The following is a 27923-nucleotide window of genomic DNA, read 5'->3' as shown; positions in this document are numbered from 1 at the left end:
CCTCCTACCTCTGCCTCCCAAGTGCTGGGATTAAAGGCGTGCACCTCCACGCCCGGTTTAGGATGATTTTTGAATAGAGCTGAAATGTCCAAGTAGCAGAAAAGTGAAAGAAACTAAATTGTAATCAATTTTTTTGGAAGTCAACTTGAAATAGAAAAAGGATACATTTTTTTCTATCAAACTCAGTGTTGCTGCCTGAATACAGTATATGTCAATGGGAGAAGGGAGATGAACTATGGAAAGTGAGTGGCAAGGACACACAGCTGAAGTCAGTCAGTAATTGTCAGGCACCCCCAGCTCCCACAAACCTGCTAGGCCGCAGCCCTTACCGTAGATGCGAGGCACTTGTGCAGCCTGGGGAGGATATCCCCAGTTACGGCTCCCTGGATAGTTTGAATTGTTCTCTCTAGTTCTTCCTTGTTCCGAGGAAGGAAAGAGACAATCTTTGAGATGCACTCAGGTTCCTTAGCTGCTGTCCCAGATGAATCAGGTGCTCCCATAGCCTCTTTGTTGTCTGATAAGCTCTCATGTACACCTTCCTTCTCTTCCTCTCCCATGGGCTCTAACTCCATGGCTTCCTCCTCCAGTAACTCAGACACTTCGGCTGCGTCTGGGTTCACTAAACAACACAAATCCCCTTAGATTAAACACGGAAATGGCATAGCTTAGTGTGGGCACATGCCTATAAATCGTAGCATTCAGGAACTGAGGCAGACTACTGCCATACAGCAAGACCCTGTCTTAAAAAGAAACAAACAAAAGGACATAGTTTTGATAGGTGGCTTTTTTTCCCTAACATTTTTATTATTTATTTGCCAGGGGAGATAGAAGGACAGAGACATGGTACTAGAATGAAAATAGGAAAGAGGAAACAGAGAGGGAAGACAGGAAGGGTACCTGACAACAATCCAATGATCAGCAAAAGGAAAGAAAGAGAAGGGGGGGGGGAGGAGGGAAAGGCCTCGGGTATAGAGAAAAGGAGGACATAAGAGGGGGTGATACACAAACCTAATGGGAACATGACTCAATGCCATAGGAACCTTCTTCCTGGATACCATATAAGTCATTACTCTCAATAAGGGGGAGGAGGGACCCTAATAGAATAGATTCATAAGAAGGAGATAGTATAACCCTATAACCATGAGTACTGGCTGGTAATTCCCAGGGCCAGAACTGGGGCCCCCTCAGTAGTCAGGGAGACACAAGGTCCCCAAAGTAATACAGGCCATTGCCAAATACTTGCTTACCAGAAAGAGCTAAAAGGTAAGCCCTATTGCTGAAGACACGATAGCCTGTGGCCACAGGACATCAAGTGACCATGTTGGAACTGAGAGGGAATCCAGTTCCTGCCTGGCCGGCAGTCATAATGCTGGAAAGTACTATGAGAACAGCTAGAATATTAAAGTTGCCAACAGAATGAATAATCAGGGGGATCGATCCTGCCAGTTATGAAATCAACCTGTTGGTCAAGAAGTACACACTTGTGCGATGGTGGCACAGAGCTGATGCAGGTAACCAACAGCTCATGGATTAGACATGAGATCCCCTCAATGGGGAGAACATACGGCTCTGGGAACCGCCAGTTCCCCTAGCACAGGAGACTCAGGCTCCAGAGAGAATGGCTATCTACATCAATATATCTAATGACTAGGATTATTCTCTTTTATTCAAACTGTTTTCACTTTTGGTTGGAGAATCTGCTCTATATTACAATGGAGGAATATCCTAGGGAGAACAAGGATACATCAATACATTAAGAACAGAGTGTCAACTGTCTACCAGGAGACCTCCACCTCATCTGTGTGGGCCTGTAAGTGGTGACACAAATACTACTCTCATGGCTAGCCTGAAAACCAGCTTGAGAAACAGTGAGACACTGTGGTCACTCAAACCTCATCCAGGAATAAATCTATAATTTTTTAAATTATGTTTTCTTCTATGGTCTCCCCCCCACCCAAGCCCCGAGGTAAGGTCTCACTCTAGCCCAGGCTGGCCTGGAATTCACTAGGTAGTCTCAGGGTGGCCTTGAACTCACAGTGATCCTCCTACCTCTGCCTCCCAAGTGCTGGGATTGAAGGCATGCCTGGCTCTAAGGACAGATTTTGTACTATTATTTCCCTACAAATTTGTACATCTCACTGAATGTGGTGGTTTGATTCAGGTGTTCCCATAAAACAGGTGTTCTAAATGCCGTGTCCCCAGCTGATGGAAATTTGGGAATTAACACCTCCTGGAGGCCCAGTATTGTTGGGGGCGGGCTTTATGGGTGTTACCACCAGCTTCCCCTTGCCAGCATACAGCACATTCTCCTGTTGTCTATCTGACGTTGGCCAGGAGGTGATGTCTACCCTCTGTTCATGCTATTGTTTCCCCCTGCTATCATGGGGCTTCCCCTCGAGTCTGAAAGCCAAAATAAACCCTTTGTTCCCCTTAAGCGGCTCTTGGTCAGGTGTTTTCTGCCAACAATGTGAATTTGACTGCAACACTGAAGTATTCAAATTTATAAATACAAACACTATGTTTACATTTTCACTTAATTGTGAGCCCTTTTAATTCCTTGTATTATTTATTATCTTCTGCTTTCACTGATCAACCTTGTAAGACATTTATCAGTTAATAATCTTTACTAATGTTTATGTTGGTTGATTCTTTGTATTGTATCTATTTAATGCCTCATTACTTGTGGCTCTAATGTTTGTTAAGTCTTTTCTCATGCTTGTTTGTATTCCTTCAGTAACACTCTTCGCATATATTAAGGAGAGAAAACTCTAGGGGAATAGCCTATAGTTCAGACTTCTACACTAACTTAGACTTGTCCTCTGTGAAGTTAAATGAGGTTTTATTTATTTATTTTTTTTGGTTTTTTGAGGTAGGGTCTTGCTCTAGCCCAGGCTGACCTGGAATACACTCTGTATTGTCAGGGTGGTCTTGAACTCACAGTAATCCTCCTACCTCTGCCTCCTGAGTGCTGGGATTAAAGGTGTGCACCACCACGCACAGCTAAATGGTTTTATAGGAATATACCATTCATTTTTAAGGAGTTTCTTTCCAGCTCCTTAACTGGTTCTTGCTACAAAGTGCAGAAAAACAAGTAAAATAAATTTTGCCTTCCTTAATCATTATCATAAATTATTCAGGAATAAAATAAGAATCTAGTTTAAGGAAGGTTAAAAACTTACTTTCTTCATTCTGAATTTTCCCCATTTGTTCTTTAAGAGTGCTATGGTCAAAGTGGAATGCTTCCAATACTATTACTAGCAAGCTGTTAAAAAAAAAATACATAGGAATGTTCACTTAATTTATCACCACCACCTATTAAAAAGGGAGAGGAAACTTAAAAAAATAAATCAGAAATTCATCTTATCAGTAATACTTACTTTAGAAAGAATTACTATAACTTTTTAATACAGTTTGACATAAATTGAGATTACAGAGCAAACAACTCAGAAAATAATTTTTAGGTTACATTTTATCAACAATGCAAAAAAATATGAAATTTGACTATACCTGACACCCAATTTCTGGTTGATTTTTCCTGTCTGTAGGACATGAATGAAATGTTTCAAGTAATATATGTAGGCTGGCCAAGAAAGATGTCTGCAAATAGCTCCAATGAGCTCTGTGGCAGCAATGGTTATATTTTCATGCTGTAAAATAAACCAAGAGCATCAATGTACAATAAGCATTTGCTAATAAAATGCAGACCATTTAACTGTGTTCTGGAAACCTCAGGCAGCAGGCCTTTGGTAATTTCAGAATGGAAAGATGCTTAAACGATACTTCATTTCCCATCCATCTTAATGCTGGATTAAGATATTATCAATTTTAAGAATATTTTCTTTTAGGGAATGTTAATGTATTTTGAAATCTTTTCTATGCAGCTTTCCTAGATGGACTATATGCATTGAATAAAATAAATCCAGTGTATGAAGTTGACAAATGTTGGGACAAGAGATATAACTTAGTGGTGGAGCAATTGCTTAGCATGTTCAAGGCTGGGGATCCTTGCCTGGCACCAAAAACAAGCACACACACCACACTATTCAGCACTCAAGGTCCATCCCCTCAGTGACATCTTATTTAGGACATGATAGAGAACAGTAACTGGGGTTACCTTCCCATTTCTTAAACCAGAAAACTGGGGAAAAAAATGTATGAAACAGTGCTGGAGAGATAGCTTAGCGATAGAGGTATACTTGCCTGCAAAGCCAAGGGACCCAGGTTCAATTCCCCAGAACACACCTAAACCAGATGCCCAGGGGTGTATGTGTTTGTAGATTGTTTGTGCTCATTCTCTCTTCCTCAAATAAATAAATGTTTAAAAAAATATTTATGAAACAAACACTTTCAGATCTTGGATGTTAAGCAGAGCAGTGATTCTCAAGGGGAAAAGAAACAGGAAATAAGTATTACAATGATCTGAATTTACTGTGTGTAAAGAATTGCTAGGGTTAGTATAGGAGGGGAAACCAAAACAGAGCCTAGGAGACAAGACAGAGGCTATTCATGGTTGCTGGGGCCCAGAGGGCAGTGTACCAGTGGGAAGACAGCTACACACAGAAAGTCTTTGACTTTCAAATGAATACTTGTCAGTGTACATGACAAGAGAAGGGACAGGGAAAGAACTGTAAAAATGGACAGAAGCCAGTTATCACTGTCCATGGAAGGATTCAAATGTGAATGAATGATTCAGTCAGCCAGAGTGAAGAACTCGACACCAGACATATACCTGAATCCACATAAAGAAACAAGAACACCAAGAAACAAACATGGAAGCAAATATAAAAGACTTTCTTTGTGTTTAAAGATCTTTGCAGAAGTAACTAAAGAGTTAACCATGTGTTATGTAGTTTAAAGCTAATGCAGTGGTAAAAATGCCTATGACAAAAATACCTATTAAGCCAATGGAGATCAAATCAGAAATGTCCAGTCAACCAAACAGAAGAAACAAAGTAGAAGGTGAAAGAGGAAAAACAATATGCCAAATGGGAAGTAGACAACAAGATCACAGATTTAAGTCCAACCATATTAAGAATCAATCATATTAAATATAAGAGTGAGATATTGTCAGATTGGATAATTATTATCAGGTCCCAGCAAAATACCACCAATGCTGGGCGTGGTGGCACATGCCTTTAATCCCAGCACATGGAAGGCAGAGGTAGTAGGATTGCTGGGAGTTCAAAGCCACCCTAAGACTACATAGTGAATCCCAGATTAGCTTGGGCTACAGTGAGACCCCTACCTCATAAAAATAAATAAAACCACCAATAAGATACCATCTTTAAGTATAAAGTTACAAGTTCAAAATAAAAGGCTAGAAAAGATATACCAAGCTAACACCAAACAAATGTAGGCATAATTTTCTTTACTTACACTTACTTTATTCGTGTTTAGGTGTCATCAAACTGTTGTTTGTGCTTAATGGCTTTTTAGATTTAAAAGAGCAATCTTTTTTTTTTTTTTTTTTGGTTATTCAAGGTAGGGTTTCACTGTAGCCCAGGCAAACCTGAAATTCACTATGTAGTCTCAGGGTGGTCTTGAACTCATGGAGAGCCTCCTACCTCTGCCTGGGATTAAGGGCATGTACCACCCACATCCGGCTACTACAGCAAATTTTTAAGGTTGGTCATAGTGCCAAGTACCTGCAATCTCAGGACTATGTAAGGTGAAGCAAGAAGAATATGGAGAGGAAGACCAATGACTACACCGCCATCGGCACAATGCACCCGCATTTTGGAAGAAGTGGGTTGCCACTTCCTTTTAGACCAAATACCCTTACCTTCAGCATTTTTTCATCAAATATTGGAGCCATGGCATAAGGCATGATATAGTTCTGCAGAGATTTAGGAGACAGCTCAACTTGGCCTTCCTGAAGTTGTTTTGCCAGTTTCTTCAAGGCCCTTGCTCTTCTGTGGATCTGTAAGTTAGAGGAAATACTCAAGGATAACTAGAAAAATCTTACCTAATCAGTACCATGTCCTTTTTCAATAAAAAGATCAAAAATAAAACATAGGCTATGTTACATGGACAAACACCTGTGCTAGATTTGATTTTAGAAACATAAAACCACAGCACTTACCAATGAATCCTGGAGCTCTTAGGAAGAGGCAGAGAAAGGTGACATTAGTTTTGATAATTTGTGACATCACCAAGAAATGAGATCCCAGACCCAGAAAAAGGTCACCTTATGTGCAGATCTGCCCCACAGTCATGGAGATTGAGGAATGGAAAGAATGAGCTTTGGGGAAGCAAGTGCCTGGGGGCAAGGCTTGTTGGAGGCAGGAAGGCGGAACTACACTACCTGAATGTGCTTCATGTTCTCAAAGAAGTCCATTTCTGAATCGTGGTAGTGAGTGAGCTGCACCAAGTCCTTAAATTCTGGGTGACTTGGAAATGACTGAATTAAACAGGAAAGTATCTGGGTATAATCATGCTGAACACTCTGCAAACATCAAGTTGAGAGAAAATAAGTTGTACTTAGGACAAAAACTAAACTTTTTTTAAAATTAAGCATTCCCACTGTAAGAAAAAAATTAAACAACTATAACCAAACACGAATGCTCTCCTTTCCTTTCCTGTCTCCTGTTAAAAGTCTGGTGTTTTAATTAATTATAGTAAACCTGATTGCTTTTTATTGTCAGCACAGGCAAGAACCAAGCCTACCAACCCTTATACAGCAGCAGTCACAAGACAGAGTCACAATACCTCTGTCTGGCTCTTCAACCCTTTCCTCAGTTTCTCCAGCAGTGAACGATGAATGACTTCTTTGTATTCTTTCTCCGTGACATTCAAGGCAGCAAGCTTTCTGATAATATTCATCAAGCACATGCTGGCGTTGTCACTCAGGGACATATCTCCCAACTGAAAATGAGGAAAGGACCTATTATTCGGGCAGTAAATAAAACATGGCCTATGTTCCCAAGAAAGTGAAGCCTGCCCAAGCTTAGTGAGAACTCTGGTAAGCAATGTGCTGGGACTTACAGACCCAAGAACGAACCACACAGCTGAAGTAGCAGGCCTCCTGAGCAGTGCCGCTTAGTTTCAGGAGGCACTGAGAAGCACACTTCTCAATTGTTTTACATCCCAAAGCAAGCAGAATAAAGGGTTCACTAAAATACATTTCCAACATCAGATCATGCAGAAAATGGAAGGCTTGGCTGGTGTAACTCTGATCAGGCCCCAAAGCTCTGACTTGGGAATGCAGACAGCGAGTGAAGAAAAGGTATTCCTAACCTGACAGCAACTCTGAATCCCTTAACCTAAGAGCCATCTCTCCAGCTTGAACCAAACTTTTAAATCAACATAAAATTAAAATACCCTAAAAATCAACCTTTCAAAATGTATGGTTTAGGGTTGGAGAGATGATTAACTGACTAAGGCACTTGCTTGCGAAGCCTCAGAACCCAGGCTCGATTCCCTAGTAGCCACATAAGCCAAATGCGCAAGGGGGTGCATGAGCCTGGAGTTTGTTTGCAGTAGCTAGACCCTGGCATGCTTATTCTCTAGCTTCTTCTTTCATAAACAAACAAACAAATAAAATATTAAAATGTACAGCTGGGCATGGTGGCGCACACCTTTAATCCCAGCACTCGGGAGGCAGAGGTAGGAGACTGCTGAGCCCGAGGCCAGCCTGAGACCACATAGTGGTAGAAAAGCCTGCTGGCAACCTGGCGGTGTGCTCTGCCATCAGGGCGCGCATTAGTGGGATGGCAGATGAGGAGGACCCTGCTTTTCAGGAGGCAAATGAAGAAACTGGAAGAGGCGCAGGAGGAGGACAGGGTAAAAGAAAGGACCCTTTTCTAAAGAATACTGACAAGGCAATGTCAAATGGAAGACAAGGTCATGTGCAAGTTGAAGATATTGTCTTCTTGATTTAAAAGGACCCAAGGAAGTTTGCTTGAGTTAAAGATGTACTAACTATAAATGAAGAATTGAAACAGGCTAGAAGAGCATTTGATGAAGTGAACTATGGACCCTTGACACCTTTTGTACTTTCTAAAATGTCATTATCATCTATGGAAACAGTATCGAGTCGCTGTATGCTTTCTACAGTAATGTCCTGATAGCTAGGCAAGTAAATGAAAGATGGGGAAAAAAGTTTCAAAGCCTCTGTTTTCATGTCTTCAGCATTAGGGTGGTCCTTTCGTTGCCTGCCCGCAAGACCATATTTAAATGACCTAAGTTAAAGCACTGTGAACCACGCAGCATCATCTGGATTTGACTCTCAGTGGGCGGTAGTGTTTTATGTCTTAGGCAGATTTGTGCCATGTAGGCTATACTGCAGATGCTCAGTGTGTGAAATCTAAATGTCCTGTTGGCCTTATGACAGCAGAGCCATGTGCTTCATGTATTCAGAAGTCCTAGACAATGGTGGTCTGAGAGGTTATTAAAGATGGCAAACTAGTTGGTTTTTCTTTTAAGGTTATGACATAAGAAACTAAGTTTTTGTAAGAATATTTGTTTTATTTTTTATTTTATTTTTTGAGGTAGTTTTACTCTAGACCAGGCTGACCTAAAATTCACTATGTAGTCTCAGGGTGGCCTTGAACTCATAGTGATCCTCCTACCTCTGCCTCCCGAGTGCTGGGATTAAAGGCATGCACCACCACGCCTGGCTCAGAATATTTGTTTTAGAAGATATTTTGTTTTAATATTCTTTTCTAAATAACACAAGAATGATTTCTTCCTTTTTCTTTATAACTAAAGATTTTATCCAGTGCTTCTATATAGAAAGGGTTTTATGATTTAAAACCTTTCTAAGGGCTGGAGAGATGGCTTAGCGGTTCAGCACTTGCCTGCAAAGCCTAAGGACCCTGGCTCAAGGCTCAATTCCCCAGGACCCATGTAAGCCAGATGCATAAGGTGGCATACGCATCTGGAGTTCGTTTGCAGTGGCTAGAGGCCCTGGCACTCCCATTCTCTCTATCTGCCTCTTTCTCTGTCTGCTGCTCTCAAATAAATAAATAAATAAAAATTAAAACCTTTCTAGGCTTTATGATATCATATGACTTGTTTTTTTTTAAATTTTTATTAACATTTTCCATGGACTTGTTAAGTTTTAAAAGATCTTATTTTCCCAGATGACATTAAACCTAAAAATAAATGTTTTCCGTAGCAGAAATGGCAGTGCTTAGAAAACTGATGCCAGGATAAGTATTTGGGTATTACAGTACTTGCTCATTGTCAGAACGTGTACTTTATCAAAATGATATAATAGAAACTACTTGTGTAGAAGGCCTGTGTGCATTTAGATAAATGCATTAAGTTACTATTGTATTTAGTGTATGAGGATTAAAACTGAATTTAAAGAGAGAAAAAAAAAAAGACTACATAGGGAATTCCAGGTCAGTCTGGGTTAGAGCAAGACCCTACCTCAAAAATACACACACACACATTAAAAGGTATGGTTCAATGCTTTTGTAAAACACTGAAAAGGCCATGTTACCATTATCGCTATACACTTTCACAAAATTTATTGCTCACTAAAGAAAAAAAGATGTCACTCATTCTTCCCTCCCTGAAGCTCTTGGTAAACACCTGTTTTGTTTTTTTGGTACATCTGGCTTTACATGGGTACTGGGAAAATGAATCAGGGTACTCTGGCTTTGCAGGCAAGCGCCTTAACCACTAAGCCATCTCTCCGGCCACTGCTCCCCACCACCGGCCCAATTTTTTTTATTTTTGAGACACTGCATAGTCTATGCTGGCCTCAAGCTTATGATCCTAGGGGTAACATTATAGCTGTACACCATCACAGCCAGATAGTACAGAACTTGATTTTCTTTTTCAAAGTACGTACACATATTTTTCTAATATATCTATGTTGCAAATCATGAGAAAACAGTTTGTTTGATAAAGAAAAAAAAATCACACATCTAAAGAAGCTGTATCCTTAAAATACTTGTTCTCCTCTAAAAACAAAATTTAAAATGCACTCACTGCCTTCAGCAGCTGTACTTAAAAAAACAATAAAAAGCAACCCATGAGTTTTTGTTGTAACAACCTACCTCCATGTTATAGAAGCAATTATGCATCACAAGAATCAGATAATTAATATCCACTGTCTGCATCTCCTTCACGTAGGAAGTGATGGTCTGGAATGCCGAGAAGCGAACATCAAAGTTGATGTCATCAAGATGTCTTTGATCAAACGCATTAAGCTGTAAGAAATGACATCAAAACCATAGAAATAAAGGGGAATAAATGTTAACGAAACAATATGGCAATATATTTGAAGCCAAGAAGAAATAAAATTTCTTACCTTGACAATATCTGTAATATATTTTAATTCACTGTCAAAATCAGAAAAACTCTAAAAGGAAAGAATGGTAAGTTTATGTTAGTTTTATAGGCAGGGTCTGCTCATGTTGCCTTGTACTCAATGATCCCTTGGCCTTAGCCTTCTCAGTGGTAAAATTACAGGCCTTTCTCATCAGGTCTTGCTAAAAGCAGTATTTACTAATAAATAACACCTTAAATTTTCTGCTCTCCTCCCAGTTCATTAACCCCAATTCAACTTCATATAAAATCTTACCCAAAAAAGGGTGGCTGCTCATGTATTTTATTGGCCGTTATTTTTTAAAGAAAGGGAAATTTAAGGTAAAAATACTTGTTACATACCTGGAAAACTGTACAAAGCAATTGTCTTGACAACTTGTTCTTAATAACTGAAAAGAGTTTGGCCAGTGGCCTGAGGAAGGTTGTGGGGTCCAGACAATGCTGTAACAAGTTTTGCACTGTCACCAGAAGATCGAGCTCCGTATCCTTGGGAATTACAAGATCAAAATTCAGTTTAGTTCCTTCCTTCTTTCTCTTCCTTCCCTTTTTTTATTTTTCGTTCTTCTTTCTCCTTCCTCTCTTTTTCCCGCTGTCCACCCCTCAGTTTTGCCAGTGTGATTCATATCTGTAGCTCTACAATGCACTTTTGTGTTCGTAGTTCAAAGTCAGAAAAAATACATATATATGAAGGACACAGGGGAATGACCTATCTAATTCTGTGGTAGATGATGGTGATGTTGCTTCCCTTTTGCCTAGCCACACTCCTATTTCTTTTTTCCCGAGGAAGGGTTTCACTCTAACTCAGGCTGACCTGGAATTTACTATGTAGTCTCAGGGTGGCCACAAACTCATGGTGATCCTCCTAGCTCTGCCTCCCAAGTGCCGGGATTAAAGGCGTGCACCACCATGTCCGGCTCTCTCTCTCCTTTTTTTTTTTAAATGTATTTCAGGCTGGAGAGATGGCTTAGTGGTTAAAGTGCTTGCCTGTGAAGCCTTAAGGACTCATGTTTGACTTTCTAGGTCCCACATAAAGCCAGATGCGCAGTGATCCAATTGGGCAAGGTTGCACATGTGCACAAGGGGGCACAGGCATCTGGAGTTTGATTTTAGTGGCTGGAGGCCCTGGCATGCCATTTCTCCCCTCCCCCCACACTCTCTCTCTCTCTCTCTCTCTCTCTCTCTCTCACACACACACACACACACACACACACACACACACACACACAGCAGTCTGTTGGGCTTGCCTCAAAAAAAACTGCATTTATTTATTTTCAAGCAGAGAGAAAAGAGAGAGCGAATGGGTTTTCCAGGGCCTCTAGCTGCTGCAAATGAACTCCAGATACATGTGCCACTTTGTGCATCTGGCTTTATGTGGGTACTGGGGAACTGAACCCAGGTTGTTAGGGTTTGCAGGCAAGTGCCTTAACTTCTGAACCACATTTCTATTTTAGTCCCATTTTTTTCTTCTATTCCAATTTTTAAATTCTATATAGTCTTAATTTCTTTGATAAATATATCACTGACTCTAACCAACAAAACTCCTTCTTACAAATAAATCTAGTGACAAATGCCTCAAAACCAAGCAAATTTCTAGTGGATGTACCTGGGGAACAGTGCCACGGTGGAGGAATGGAAGAAGAAGGGTAATGAGTAGAGAACTCTGTTCCTTATCGTTCATGAACTTGCTGATCCTAAAGAAGGAAGGAAACAGACATGTCAGGATCATACAAGAGCATCTCTCTAAAAAGCAGTTAGTTACACAAAAGCCTCAGGGACAGAAGAGTTTTAGCATGCCAGCACACGGATAGGTGCTCTGAAGTACGTGGGCATGTCTAAGTGCGCTGGGATATTCAGTAGTGCCCGCACTCCCCTCTCTCCAGCACGAGGCTCCTGGCTCCTATCCCACATCTTCTGCAGCATCTGACTGTGTGGGTGGCTTTGACTTCTTTTGTGAGGAAAGAACATTCTTACGTGCCAAAATACAATGTTTTCCATACAGAATTGTAATTCCTACACTGGTGCTGTGATGGAGGAATTATTAACCTCAGTTTGATCAGAGGTAAATTAAGACTCAGAAAAGCATATATTGTAGAGCCAGAAGTAGAGCAGGCCTTCCAAACACCAGTCTTTCTGGTGCCTAATTATTCATCATCTTCCTACTACCATATTCCATGAGATGACATTTAGTGAGTGACTTTGTCATTATTTCCCACTCTGCATAGCTTAAAAACACAAGAGTATAAATAAAACATTGCTAAGAAGCTTCTAGAAAAATATTCTAATTTTTCTTTTACTATATAACTAGGCCCAGTATCTGCCAAATTTCAATTTTAGATAGCATTTCTTACACTTAGCAGTAATAACTCTGTGCTTTACAGAAATCAATTATATATTATTAATCCTATAGCTAAAGACTTTAAGAATCCTTACAAAATCTTGTTAACTCTTGTTTTTTCTTTTGGTTTTGCTTGTTTATTTTTAAATATATTTTATTTATTTGAGAGACAGAGAATGGGCATGCGAGGGACTCCAGTCATTGCAAATAAACTCCAGATGCATGCACCCCCTTGTGCACCTGGCTTATGTTGTCTTAACCACTAAGCTATCTCTCCAGCCCATTAACTTTTTTTTAAAAAATATTTTTATTTATTTAGTTGCAAGGAGAAAGAGAGAGAAGAGAGACAACAGAGAATATGGGCATGCCAGGGCCTACAGCCACTGTAAGCAAACTCCAGATGCTTGTATCACTTTGTGCATCTGGTTTTATGTGGGCACTAGGGTAGCAAACCTTGGTTGTTAGGCTTTTCAAGCAAGCCCCTTAACCACTGGGCCATTTCTCCAGCCCTTGTTAACTCTTAAAAACAAAACAATTTGTTCTCAATTAATTTTACCAATTTAACTAAATACAAAAACAAAAATGAACTCTAGATTATCGTAACAGTGGAAGGCATTTAAACTAGTGGAAACTTTTTTCCTTTTTTGGTTTAATGCTGGGGCTTGAACCCAGGGATTTACAACCTGGACTGAGGATCTTTTCAAAAGTCAGATGAAAACAAGACAAAAGCCTAAGAAAGCCTCAACAACCATGATGGTGATGTGCCCTTTTACGTACGGACGTGTCACTTACTTTGAAAGGATGCCGAGCTCCTTACTGATTTGTGCCCTGTTCTTTTTCTTTTTCACCTTTTCTGCACTTATTGCTGATTTGCTGAGATACTGAAGAATTGCAGGCACATGAGGGAGGACCAGTCTTCCTCCCACGGTGACAGGCTCTGAAACAGACAGCTACTCTTAATTGTAATAAAATCTTTTAAAGTATGTATTTATAGTACGCTATTATCTTGATGACAGATACGTAGGGGACTCGACTGTAAATAAGCATTTAAACATTTAAATTTCAACTCTAAACACCAAATAAGTTGTTCTTTCTTAAGAGTTCACATCACTAACTAAATTTCAAATTTATGAGAGACTCCTCCCCCATCATCATCCAGTATGCACCATTTTTGGTAATAGTAAGGGAAGTGTTGGGAAAGTGTGAAAAGAAGAATAGAGATGTAAGATAAATATTGTCTTTTCCTGGAGGACATATAAGAATTTCTGGATAGGAAATAATCTGTATTCCTACACATATAAAAAAAATTTAGCTTCTATAAAAGAATGCTAGTTCTCAGAGATTAGAAGCTTAGCTAACATAAGCAGATAAGACAGCCAAACTCTATGGACTCTTTTCTGAGGAAACAATTGCTACCTGTGAAGTCACTCACTCTGTGTAGCTTACATACCATCTGTGTTTTCTGCTATGTCAGCATACACACAGCCAGTCACTGGCAAACTCGGCACTGTTTCTGTGGGCTCAAAATCAGGAAGGTTAAGAAGGTCATCAACTATATCCATTACAATGCTGGCTGTGGCATCAGAGAGATTCTTTGCTGACAGAATTGCAAACACATTAGTCAGGATATCATATTCTGGATGTCCAGGTTTCTGTTTAGCCAGAAATGGAAAGTATCTGCAAGAAAAAAAAAATGTTGATAATTTTTCAAGAATTTTTACATTTGAGTTTAATAAATGTGTATGTGTATGTGAGTATTAATAAGCTTACTTAAGAGGGAGCTGGAGAGATGGCTCCGTGGTTAACGTACTTGCCTAACGACCTGGGTTTGATTCCCCAATACCCACCTAAAGCCAGATATACAAAGTGGTTCCTGTATCTGGAGTACATCTGCAGTGGCTGGAGGCCCTGGCACACCCATATATTCTCTCTCTTGCAAATAAATGAAACATTTTTAAAATGATTATTTAAGCGAAATTACTTTAAAATTTAAAACTTAATGGATAATTCTGAACACCTTATATTTTATTATTACTTTTTATTTAAACAGCACCTCTTTCATCCTCAGAAATGTTTTGGTCTGAACAATAAATTATATGGTGACTGTACTTGGTGAGCAAGTTTTATGTCTTGAGTTCATCTAATGTCAGAGACAATTTATCCTTATTTGTAAGCTTAAAGATGGTGACTATAGTTCAGCTCTACTTGTATTTATTCAGAGCAAACTTTTACACTTGTCTACAGATGGAAAAACCTACTTTAGTATCTGATTGCACTGTGTGAATTGTAGGTGTACTTTGAATCAAAATCATATTTAAAATATTTTTATTGGGCTGGAGAGATGGCTTAGCGGTTAAGCGCTTGCCTGTGCAGCCTAAGGACCCCGGTTCAAGGCTCCATTCTCCAGGACCCAAGTTAGTCAGATGCACAAGGGGGCGCATGCACCTGGAGTTCGTTTGCAGTAGCTGGAAGCCCTGGCGCGCCCATTCTCTCCCCGTCCCCCCGCCTCTTTCTCTCTCTGTCACTCTCAAATAAATAAATAACAATGAACAAAAAAATTAAAAAAAAATAAAATATTTTTATTTGAGAGAAAAGCGGGGTACACAGGGTGGGGGTGGAAGGAAGAGGAGAGAATGGGTGCACCAGAGCCTCCAGCTGCTGCAACAAACTCCAGATGCATGTGCCACATTGTACATCTGGCTTACCTGGGTCCTTTAACTTTGCAGGCAGTGCCTTAACTGCTAATCCATTTCTCCAGCCCTCAAAAATCTTTTTCAAAATAAGGAGTGGCATTCTTATGAAGTGGTTCTGACATTCTTTCATTAAGTATTCTTTTAAAAATTTTAATATTTTATTTTATTTATTTGAGAGAGCTAGGGAGAGAAAGCATGGGCACACCAGGGCCTCTAGCCACTGCAAACAAACTCCAGATGCATGTGCCACCTTGTGCCTTATGTGAGTACTAGGGAATCACACATAGATCCTTTGACTTTTCAAGCAAGTGCCTTAACTGCTAAGCCATCTCTCCAGCCCCACTCATTAAATCTTTTACATGCAATTCTACACATGTATCTGCCACTACCCTGATTCCAAGAGTAGTCAGTCACTCTAAAGATACTTTCAGGTGAGGGTCACATACAAAAGAGAGAAAAGAAAAAAAGTATGGCCACCTATGTTTTTAATCACTATGAAGCTTCCATCTTCCCAATGCAAAAGAGAAACTTCAGGACACAAGGAGGTAACATCCAATGACATGACTATACACCTAGAATAAGAAACTAAATAATATGAAGCTAAAGTTCCATTGCAATATCTTCCTGGAGCACAGTCCCCCAAGGCTCGTTTGTATAAAAAGTATACAACTATAGAATAGTTCTCAGGCATGACTATGGAATCCTGCTGACAGATGCCCAAGAACAAGGTAAGATACAAAACTGCTTTAGCAAACTGGGAAACAGGTGTTAAGAGCCCTTCCTATGAGTAAATGAGAAAGATGAGGAAAGCATCAAGGTTTTGAAGAAACCTTGGGAAACAGGAACATGCTGATGATATACTGGTAAGTAAAAAACAATCAAAAGCTGCTTATAGGGCTGGAGAAGTGGCCTAGTGGTTAAGGCGCTTGCCTGCAAAGCCTAAGGTCCCATGTTCAACTCTCCAGATCTCACGTAAGTCAGATGCACAAGGTCACACATGTGCACAAGGTGGCACATGCATCTGGAGTTTGACGGCAGTGGCTGGAGGCCCTGGTGTTACAATTTTCTCTCATTAAAAAAAAAAAAAAAAACAGTCGGGCATGGTGGCGCATGCCATTAATTCCAGCAGTTGGGAGGCAAGTGGATTGCTGAGTTCAATGCTGGGCGTGGTGGCGCACGCCTTTAATCCCAGCACTCGGGAGGCAGAGATAGGAGGATCGCCATGAGTTCAAGGCCACCCTGAGACTACAGAGTTAATTCCAGGTCAGCCTGGACCAGAGTAAGACCCTACCTCGAAAAACAAAACAAAAAACAAACAAACAAACAAAAAACAAAAAAGCTGGTTACAGTTGTAGAACATGACATCACTGAATAAATATATTTAGTTTTATAATGGCAGAAGGCAATGGTTTAGAAAATCTAGAAAGCCTATGAGATCTACACACACACACACACAAACACGCACACACTATAATTATGTACTGAAATAAACATGTAAAATTTATGTCTTAGTTCCTTACAACAGTTTTGAGAAGACTGATCTAAGACACTGCCCCTTTTCAAAGGCAAGACAAAGGTACCTTGCATTCCTGCTCCAGACACTAATTAGCTTCAACAGAGGAGTTGGCGAGTACTGACTCTCCGATCCAAGCCTACAGATCTAGGGGAGCAAAGAAAAAACATTGTAAGACAAGAGACTTAAAGGGGGCGGGGGAAGCAATCAACAAGCCGAGTAAGTAGCACATGGAGCAGGAAGGGCCAAGGGTGGAGATTAGCATGTCAAGGACTATGGAGGAAAGACAAGGGAAGCAAAATAACAGTGCCAGAAAGATGCCGATGGCACATGGATGCTCTCACACTTGACAGCATTCAGTATCTGAATGGTCAGAAATGACAGAAGCCACAGAGAGCCTGAAGCTTTTTCTATAATCTTCTTAACATTTGCTGGTTATAACCAGAGAACTCAAGCCAGAAAATGCAGAAGAAAATCACCTGCACATTTCCCCTCATGCTGTTACTATGAGGTGTTATGAAAGTTATGTTACATCTGTTTAAGAGGCAATAGTATTCCAATTAATGTTACGTAGAAATGCCATGGAATTTAAACACTGAGTCGATCTTTGGGTCTGGAAGGGTAACAAGTGTTTTAAGAACCTGGGATTCAAGAGGCAAGCCTGGACAAACATTCCTGTTTGGCAGTAGACTATGCTGGTAGATTCATAATAAAGAGAACACTACGTGGGCAGAATCTGGAATTCATGGATTACCTGGGGCCAAACTGCACCATGAAACACAGCATCAATTTCCTCTGTTTGGAACTGGTAAGATTCCCAATCTACAAAGATGTCAGTGATCATCTTGATCCCAAGACGTCTTAAGTTTTTCAGTGGGTTAATAAACCTCAGATGAATCTACAAAACAAACACCTTCTACTTAAACATACAGACACAAATATGCACACACGGGCATGCACGTTTTGTCTCTCAGTCCTCAGACAGGAACTCTTGCACATGTTAAATCAAACTGGAGATTTCACTATTAAAATTATTTTTAAACTTTTTATTTATTTATTTGTTTCTAAGCAAAGAGACAATAAAAGAAAAAAGAGAGAGAGAAAGAATTCAAGGGTCTCTAGCTGCTGCAAATGACCTCTAGATACAAGTGCCACTCTGGCTTTACGTGGGCTCTGGGAAATCAGACCCGGGCTGTTAGGCTTTACAGGCAAATGCTGAGTCATCTCTCCAGCTCTCTTTATTAAAATTATTTACTGTGATTCACACGGGAACTCGAGCACGTTCTATTGCTTTTCTCACTGAATAAAAAGGAAAAAGCAGAGATGGAGAGATGGCTTAGCAGTTAATGCACTTGCCTGCAAAGGCTCAGGGCCTAGGTTCGATAGCCAGATACAAAAGGTAGCACATGAGTCTGGAGTTCATTTACAGTGGCTGAAGACCCTGGCGTATTCATTCTCTTTGTCCCTCTCCAATAAAATAAATAATTTTTTTTTTAAAAGAAGGAAAAGCAGAACTTTGTGGTGTGGAGTCCAGTTAAATCACACAATACATTCTAAACAATGGTTTTGCCCTTGCAATGCCTTAGATTAGAAAACTTAAACCTTCATTTCAAATAAAGTATATGTTCCTCTTACTTAGGTGCTTATTATGTTGCCTTTTTTTCTTTTTTTTTTTTTTTTTTTTCAAGGTAGGGTCTCACTGTAGCTTAGCCTGACCCAGAATTCCCTATGTAGTATGAGGGTGGCCTCAAACTTATACCAACCCACCAACCTCTGCCCTCGGCCCCCGAGTGCTGGGATTAAAAGTGGGTACCACCACACATGGCTTCTATTTTACCTTTTAAAAACCAGTTTCTGGGCTGAAGAGATGGCTTAGTGGTCAAGGCACTTGCCTGTAAAGCCTAAGGACCCAAGTTCAATTACTCAGAATTCACAAAAGCCAGGTATACATGCATCTAGAATTCATTTACAGTGGCTAGAGGGCCTGGTGTGTCCATTCTCTCTCTCTGTCTCTCTCTAATAAATAAATATAAAATATTAGGGGGAAAAAAGTATCTGCTGGGCATGGTGACAGATGCCTTTAATCCTAGCATTCAAGGAGGCAGAGATAGGAGGACTGCTATGAGTTTGAGGCCAGCCTGAGACTATATAATAAATTCTAGGTCAGCCTGGGTTACAGCAAGACCCTACTTTGAACCCGTGTCTCTGGGAAAAAAAAAAAAAAAAGTTTCAATCTCTTGTATTAAATTAGTCTGGGGAACAAAATGAGCACCTGTGGTCATCAGGTACAGTAGACTCCTTTGCGCATTAAGTGAGGAAAATGAATCTTAGAAGAACTCTTGGTTTTTCAAGATAAGGTCTCTCTAGCCCAGGCTGACCTGGAATTTACTATGTAGTCTCAGGGTGGTCTTGATCTTGTGGCGATCTTCCTACCTCTGCCTCCTAAGTGCTGGGATTAAAGATGTGCACCACCACTGCCTGGCTAGAACTCTTCATAACTAGATAACCCACTTAGATGCTCCTCCGTCTTCCTCCACTATAGGTAGGATATACAGCCCAGTTTCCTCTGTAGCTTGATAAAGGCAGAAACCCTTTAAAATGAGCAACTGCAGGCTTACACATCAGAGCCCACTGCTCAGATGTACAAAGCACCATAAACCACTTCCAGGATACATATTTCAATGTCAGTCAATACCTTGAGGGACCAAAGTCATAAAAAGTAAATGTGTAACTGAACTCAAACACACAAATGTAGAACTTTAACTTACTTAAGCAAAATTACTGTGGAATAATTCATTATGACACTTAAATTCCTTGGGCTTATTAAAAAGAAATGGCAGCTCTCTCATGTGTGAATAAGCTTAACACCTCACTAACTAATGAACTATGAAATTGCCCCAAATATCCTCTGAGTTACTGATTGTTGACTTAGGAGCAAGGCGCATTATTGAGTAACTTCCAAGTTAATCAAAAGTCCAAAGGACTTATCTTTATGAAACCTTCATTGTTCATGACTTAGCACATCCCCAGATAGTCATGTTCATTTGCTAGAAAACACACTCTTACACTCTTCTGCTTGTGGCCTTTAAACTCTGGTATAACAAGAGAAAAATTTTCCTGTAATCTTGTTTTGGCCTCCATTTTATCTCACATCTCTCCCCACAAGACCACCAAAGTGTTATTTTTAAAACATCATTCCATCTTCATCAATCGTCTGCTTGCAATTTCTCAGCAATTCCCAGTAGGAAGCACGTTCATTGTACACTTAGCAGGAAACATACTTCTCATCAACAGCCGCGCTCTTTCACCACACTTCACCCACTCTTCCTGCTCACTGCCCTTGACTTCAGCCTTGTATTTTATTTTTAATATTTCTATTTATTTATTTGGAAGCACAGAGAGGTAGAGGAGAGAGAGAGAGAGAAAGAATATGTTTGTGCCAGGGCCTCCAGCTGCTGCAAACAAACTCTAGATCCATGAATGAGCCACATCTGGCTTTCCATGGGTACTGGGGAACTGAACCTTAGTTGTTTGGTTTTCTAGGCAAGCACCTTAATGGCTAAGCCATCTGTCCAGCCCAGCCTTGTCCTTTCTTAAGGAATGCCACGGCTGCCTACCTCAGGGGGTCTGCTTTGCTCATGGGCTTTTATATCAATCCATAGTCCAAAAAGCAGCCTAAAAGTTTGGCTGCCAATTTTTCCTTATGGTCATATTAGATAGGCAATTTGCTTTTGTGAATCCAGAAATCAAGAGGGATGAATTTTTGCAAAATTAAAAATATGCCCACTTGTCACTGGTGGCCAGAGAACCCACAGCCAAAATCGAAGTCTGGATCTTTACAAAGTCCATCTTCTCCAATAAGCCTTCAGTCTGTCATGATATTACAGACAGACTACTTCCCTAAACACTGTGTAGAACTCATGTCTACAAACCTGCTTTATCAACGTACTGTGTACATGCAACTCATGAAATATCTACAGGGCACCTTTTGGCATTTCTGACTCACTGACTTGTCTTGCTGTTCATCTTTACAAAACAATACACTGACTGTAGGCAAGATTTGTTTCTTTGAGTTCTACCCAGCTCTGGCTCAAAATAACAAAGGTTATTTGTACCATAGAAGATTGAATCTTGAAGGACCTATTCCCAAGTAAGACTGAGACTCTTTGGGTAAGAAGACAGCAGCTATCAAGAATCTCTCACCTTTTCTCGATGGTCAAGGATGCATGAAACAGTTGCTGTCATACACAGCAGTATCTGTAAAATCTTTGGTAAGTATGCACTGATCAGGTGACTGATGTTTTTCAGCACAATTTCCAGGCTATTTAAGATGCCATGCTGACGACCTAGGGGAAGAACTTTGGACAAGTCCAAAGCCTCCACTGCTTGAAGGACTGCAGAATGGCATTCCCCTAGTGAAACAGGAAAAGACATGTGTAAATAAAATGTTATTCTGCTGCTAATATGGATTCAAGTTCCCCAGATAGATAGTCTACTGACAGCAATGCCCTTTTCTCACATATTATCCTTAGTAAGTTTTAATCAAATATTCATGAGCTGGGTGAGCTGTGTCTTTCTATATACACTTCACAGATGAGATGGAGGAAAAGGAGGAGACACAGCTCTTCACAGAGCTGTCCGTAAGCTCACATCTCATCCAACGTTTAAAACTACCATTCAAGAAAATCTGAGTACTAACATGCTTATTACTGAGCAATGCTGAGGTCAGCAGATCTGTAACACTGCCTTGATCTATTTTTATAAGCTTGTTGAAGGTTAAGAATCAGATGTTCTATTTCTCGTATCATTCCAGTTTAATAAATTAAATCTATAGTCCTTTAGAAATAATTTCTACAATACTGATTTCAGAAATTACTTCAAAGATTAGAACTGCTATTGCTTAAGTTTTATATAAACCACCTGAGATAAGATCATGAACTTAATGACCCATAAACTTAAATGGTCTGTCTCTGACTGCATCATTTATATGTCCCCACCTGTAAGGGAAATGTCAATTCAACAACTGCCACTTTATTCAGAGCCAATCCCTTTCTTAGGGCAGTATTACACTGAATGAAAATCTATATAACAACAGAATTTACAGAAACAACAACAATTACAAACTACTACCCATAGCTAACAAAAGAATATTTATATTGGGTTTAAAAAATAAAGCTGTGGGGCTGGAGCACTGGTTTCTGTAGTCAGAAAGGTCTGGATTCAGCTGGGCATGGTGGCGCACGCCTTTAATCCCAGCACTCAGGAGATAGAAGTAGGAGGATCACTGTGAGTTTGAAGCTACCCTGAGACAACATCGTGAATTCCAGATCAGCCTGGGGCTACCTACTTAAGAAAAAACAAAACAAAACAAAACAAAAAAACCCATAAAACAAAACAAAACAGAACATTCCATCCTACTGTATGCTATTATATCCACATCTTGTCCACAGTGAGGTTGAGGGCAGACTGCTTTTATTTATTTTTTGGTTTTTTCAAGGTAGGGTTTTACTCTAGACCATGTTGACCTGGAATTCACTATATAGTCTCAGGGTGGTATTGAACTCATGGTGATTCTCCTACCTCTGCCTCCTGAGAGTTGAGATTAAAGGCATGCACCACCACGCCCAGTGGCAAAATGCTTTTAAACTTTGTAGAGAATCTGCTCAATAAGTAAGAATGGGTCCACAACAATAAATGGCAAGAAAATTCTAATATTGCACCTTGCTTTCAATTTCTTTGAGGAATTCTTTTCTTTTTGTTTTTTGTTATTAGCTCAGGCTTACCTGGACGTCACTATATAGACCATGCTGGCCCATTCCTTGTATATAAAGACTCACAAATTGAATAAATGAACCATCAAACACACATTTTCTAATCAAACTAATAATGTCTAGGGTCAACTGTGAGACCATCTAATTTGAAGTTTAAAGTGAACTGCATTTCTGCCAAAATAACATCAATGAGTGGAAGAAACAATCCCATCAGAGATTTCTATTGTCCAGGAGGGTAGAGGAAACCACTCCTGAAACACTAGCAGTCTACTAGAGAGGACGGGCATGTGGCAAGTAAGGCAGGCGGTTGATACCATTCTTGAAGTGCTTCACAGGTTCAGATAGCAGATCTAAGAATATCTGGATCTCTTCAGGTTGGGTCCCAGCGAGGAACCGCAGAACTATGGCCATGCGGGTGCCGGAGGCAGACTTCCCCTGAGTTTTACTCCCAGTCTTGTTCTTCATTCGCCCATACAGAAGTCTGTGAAGTCAGAAGAACATTACAATAGCACATTAACCTGAAACATATGACTACCAGTCTGCTTTCCTAAAAAGCAGTAAAGAACAGTTTAAAAGATTTAAATGGGGCCGGGAGTGTTGGCACATACCTTTAATCCCAGTACTTGGCAGGCAGAGGTAGGAGGATTGTCATGAGTTCCAGGCCACCCTGAGACTACATAGGGAATTCCAGGTCAACCTGGGCTAGAGTGAGACCCTACCTCGAAAATAAAACAAACAAACAAAAAAATTATGTTCTCCATTGTCAAGCTCCCACTAGTCATTAGTCTTTGCCTAAAAGAGGGGTAACATATATCCAATTCTCCCTAAATAATGCTTATCCCATTTAAACTATGCTGACTTCACTCTCCACTGTAGAATATGTTCTTTTTGAGGAGGAGACCGGAGGAGATAAACCACCCCTCACACTCCAGCCAAGCCACAGCTGGAACCACAGGAGAAACAGGGAGATGAGCCAGAGCGCTGCTTCCATGGTGACCCTGATAATCAGCACCAGGGTGCAGGAGACAGCCCTGAAGATACACAGCACCTATCAATGCAGAGATCAAGAGGCTCCTAAGAGCACATCACTGAAGCAGATTTAAAACTCACCCACCATGGCTCAGGGAATTTTGTGGAAGAGGGGGCTGAAAGAGTCTAAGAGCCACAGGCTAGGACATAATGCTCAGAGGCATCCCTCTACCCAAAAATAACTGACTACTGCTCCCACACCGCATAACCCACAACCCCGGGGTGAATACCTATAAGCTCACTGAGGAGCATCCCCAGTGGCATGAGAGCAGGGATGAAGGAAAAGAGAGTACCAACACTCAATTTATCCATATGAAACCTGTAGTTATTATAATAAACATTAGGAAAAAAAAAACTATGAAGGGCTGAGCAGGTGGCTTACTAAATAAAGGCACTTTCTGACAAAGCCTGCAGGCCTGGGTTTGATTCTCCCATTACATACATAAAACCCGATGCACAATGTAGCTTATACACCTGGAACTCATTTGTAGCAAGGGGCCCTGGTGAGCTCTCGCCCTCATCAATGAATAAAAATAGTGGGGAGGGAGGGAATTACCATGGGATATATTTTATAATCATGGAAAATGTTAATAAAAATTAAAAATAAATAAATAAATAAAAATAGTTTAAAAAAAAGTCAATGATATCGTCCAGTATTTCATTATAATTGCTTAAAAGAATCACATTACTCAAACTACTTTATTACATTTGTGTTTGTGATTAACATTTTTAAGTATTATTTTTTGTGCTTTTCATTTTTCAAGGTAGGGTCTTGCTCTAACCCAGGCTGACCTGGAATTCACTATGTAGTCTCACGTTGGCCTCAAATTCAGAGCCATTCTTCTACCTCTGCCTTCCAAGTGCTGGGATAAGGGCATGCGCAACCATGCCTGGCAACATTTTTAAAAAAATCGGCTTTTAAACAGTATACAAACCTCATCAGAATAGGAAACAAATCTGCTCGGTGGGCTGTCTTCACTATAGTATTATCTTCTGCAATGCTGAAATGCACTATCTCTTCCTTAAAGCTTCTGTCGTCCAGCAATCTTTGTAAGTTTTCTCTTTAAAGAGAACATAGCATAAACTGTCACCCAATGCACAAAATTTGTTAAAAGTTCACGTTGAGGCTGCCTTCCAGAAGGAGAATCCTCACAAAAATATCAAAATGTAACTTAGTCTATAATCCACTGCTTAGAAAAGCATGATACAAAAGCTTTAGTTCTTAGGCATTACAATTCCCTAGGCAATCATGAAGATTTTATGGAATAATCCTAACAAGGAGAGAAGTTAGTTTCATAGCACATATTTTTTAAATTAGTATGGCTCTTAGGTAAAAAGAAGGTAATATACCTTAGCTTTAAGTAACTTACCTGTAAGGAAGGATATGAGGATGTTTATAGGTCATTATGCAATCCAAGGTTATTTTCTGCACAGTCTGATCTTGGTGCAGTAATAACTAGAAATGACATTTTATCAAATGGATTAATGAAGTAGCATATGCATAAATCACAAGACAGAAATCCTCTTGTGTTAATCTGCAGACTTAAATTTGCTAAAATCTAAGATCTTAGACAAGGATGTGAGCTGATATCACTCTTGTACAGAGCCAAAAGAGGAAGAACAGAATAGGTTCAGTGGGATGGAAATTAGCCAGGTATGGTGACTAACTTCCTATTTTTAACTCCACACACTCCTGGTTGTAACCCAGCACTCAGGAGGAGGCTGAGATGGGAGCATTTTGAATTTGGGGGAAGTCTGGATTATACAGCAAGACCCTATTAAAAGAAAAACCAAAAAAAAAAAAAAAAAGAAAAGAAATGAAACTCTAACTTCACATATCTACATGAATTTGGATCTAAAGTTATTTTTGGTGTGTGTGTACATGTGTGTGGCATGTATGTTGTATACACAAGTATTTTATTTGCCCCACCTATTGGCATGTGGAGGCCAGAAGAACGTGTATGTTGTCCTCTATTGCTCTTCTGTTTTATTGCCCCAAGACACATTCTCTCACCAAACCTGAAGTTCCCTGGTTTTTGTTTGTTTTTATTTATTTATTGTTTGAGAGAGGAGGGAGAGCATGGGCCTCTAGCCATTGCAAGCAAACTCCAGACACCTGAGCTACCATGTGCATCTGGCTTATGTGGGTTCTGGGGAGTCTATCTTGGGTTTTTAGGCTTTGCAGTCAAGCACCTCAACCTTTAGGCCATATCTGCAGCCCATGTTTTTATTGATGTCTTTTAAAAAGTGTTTTATTTATTTGAGAAAAAGCGAGGTGCAGATATGAGATAGAATGGTGTGCCAGGCTTTCTAGGAACTGCAAACGAATTCCAGATGCATGTGCCACCTCCTGGCTTTATGTGGGTAGTGGATAATCAAACTTGAATCCTTTGGTTTTGCCAGCAAGCACCTTAACCACTAAGCCATCTTTCCAGCCTGTTTTGTTTTTTGTTGCTATTGTTGTTAGACTGACTGAAAGGGAACCCCAGTGATCTTCCTGCCTGCACCCCCTCAAGGCTGGGCAGACAGGTACACAGAGCCATGGCTGGCTTTTACATGGGTGCTATTGACCACACTCTAGTCCTCATGCTTGGGCAGCAAGTGAGCCCTCTCTTCAAGCGTGAATTTGGACTTAAACCAGCTGGACTGGCCTTATGACAGAAAATTCTCTGGTAATCAGTAAGATATCAGGAGAAAGAACTGCAGCCTCTGAGGCCCCCTTGATTAACACTTCAAAACTCCACTATCCTGTGACAACAGACTTGTAAGCTCTGGCTTTACAGGAAAGGTCTATCTGAATTACAGGCAGAATATGTCTAAGTTCTGATGAAATGACTAAGTCCTACCTAAAAATCATTCAAATAATAAAAATTTCATTTCACTAGATGGTTTAGGATGACAACCTAATATTTACTCTGTTTTCACATTAAACTTTTCTGCAAACTGTTTTGGACTTCAGGGGTCTACATTAAAATTGAAACAATTAGCCGTGCATGGTGGTACATGCCTTTAATCCCAGCACTGGGGAGACAGAAGGAGGAGGATTGCTGTGAGTTCAAGGCCACCCTAAGACTACATAGTGAATTCCAGGTCAGCCTGGCCTAGAGTGAGACCCTACCTCGGGGGAGTGGGGAGACCCAAAAAAACAGACAATTACTCCAACTAACTGTTTTCTGTCATCTCAGAGATCCTGAAATTTGAGCCCTCTACCAAGGCTGAGTTACAGAAAATTCAGCCATTTGTTTCAGTATGTTTTGTATTCCTTTTTTTTGTTTGTTTGTTTAAAGTTTTATTTGCAAACAGGGAGGGAGAGAAAATGGGCATTCCAGGGCCTCCAACCACTGCAAATGAAATGAACTCCAGGTGCACATGCCACTTCTGGCTTTACATGGATATGGGGAATCAAACATGGATCGTAAGCACTACAAGCAAGGGCCTTAACCATTGAGTCATCTCTCCAATTACTCTTATTCTTATAATTTCTGTTTCACTGCTCTCATGTTTAATAAAACTAGATGTTTAGTCACCCAAAATGCCTTCAAAAATCAACTAAAGTAATACACACTAAAATTGCTTTTCAAGATCACAGAAAGTATATCTGTTCATTAAAAGAAGATAGTACTTAAATTGTAGACATCTGAATCAATCAACAATAATTGAAAACCTAAAGGATGCTTTGGAAAAGAAATGATAAAGTCTGCAAGATCTACAGCAGTGAGAATTTACTTACCTGAAGATATAACTCATATAATTTGGATTCCAGATATAAGGCCCGTGGATTTGTAAATTTAGAGAAGACTTGCAAATGAGCAATTAACTGCCTAAACAAAAGAGGGCAGTACAGAATTAGCAAATACAGACTATTTTTCCTCATGATAATATTATCCACTATTTCACTTTCTCACAAGTACTCCAAAGACCCTGCCTAGAGTTCTGTTAATTCCCACACAAATCTTAACTATTAGAAAATTATTCTCTGACATAGAAGCTGCTCCCTGAAATCCATGCTTTCTATCCCATAAAAATGCCCAAGAAGCTGGGTGTGGTAGGTGGCACATGCCTTTAATCCCAGCAGATGTAGGAGGATCACCAAGAGTTCGAGGCCTCCCTGAGAATACATAGTAAATTCTAGGTCAGCCTGAGCTAGAGCAAGACGTCTTGAAAAACTAATAAATAAATAAATAAATAATTTTAAAAAAAGCTTCAGGATTTCTTAGAAAGGTCAATTCAATAAAACTTAGAAAGAAGGTATCAATATGGTAATGCAGCCCACTGCTGACCACAATGATTTGGGAACTTAT

At 40.0% G+C, this 27923-nt stretch overlaps 2 protein-coding genes across 2 annotated transcripts in view; one reads left to right on the top strand and one right to left on the bottom strand.

Annotated features, from left to right (window-relative positions):
• The window catches only part of Utp20 (UTP20 small subunit processome component), a 101123-nt gene that overhangs the window by 27412 nt on the left and 45788 nt on the right, over positions 1-27923 (bottom strand). The window contains exons 23-41 of the mRNA XM_045151870.1: positions 27353-27443; positions 24993-25078; positions 24558-24683; positions 22908-23074; positions 21026-21234; positions 17577-17720; positions 16890-16969; positions 14067-14293; positions 13409-13553; positions 11885-11972; positions 10624-10767; positions 10265-10315; positions 10011-10163; positions 6709-6864; positions 6305-6445; positions 5783-5920; positions 3508-3647; positions 3180-3262; positions 330-619 (exon numbers count right to left, since the gene is read on the bottom strand). Coding sequence (XP_045007805.1) covers positions 330-619; positions 3180-3262; positions 3508-3647; positions 5783-5920; positions 6305-6445; positions 6709-6864; positions 10011-10163; positions 10265-10315; positions 10624-10767; positions 11885-11972; positions 13409-13553; positions 14067-14293; positions 16890-16969; positions 17577-17720; positions 21026-21234; positions 22908-23074; positions 24558-24683; positions 24993-25078; positions 27353-27443 — 2659 coding nt within the window. The remainder of the gene's footprint in view (positions 1-329; positions 620-3179; positions 3263-3507; positions 3648-5782; positions 5921-6304; positions 6446-6708; positions 6865-10010; positions 10164-10264; positions 10316-10623; positions 10768-11884; positions 11973-13408; positions 13554-14066; positions 14294-16889; positions 16970-17576; positions 17721-21025; positions 21235-22907; positions 23075-24557; positions 24684-24992; positions 25079-27352; positions 27444-27923) is intronic.
• On the top strand, positions 7710-8066 carry LOC123461434 (transcription initiation factor TFIID subunit 13-like). Its single transcript, XM_045151617.1, is given in 1 exon segment — positions 7710-8066. A coding segment is annotated over 1 exon segment (357 nt).

This window comes from Jaculus jaculus, chromosome 6 (assembly GCF_020740685.1).
Source record: "Jaculus jaculus isolate mJacJac1 chromosome 6, mJacJac1.mat.Y.cur, whole genome shotgun sequence".
NCBI classification, from domain to species: Eukaryota; Metazoa; Chordata; class Mammalia; order Rodentia; family Dipodidae; genus Jaculus; species Jaculus jaculus.
This window is presented reverse-complemented; position numbering and strand designations above follow the sequence as displayed.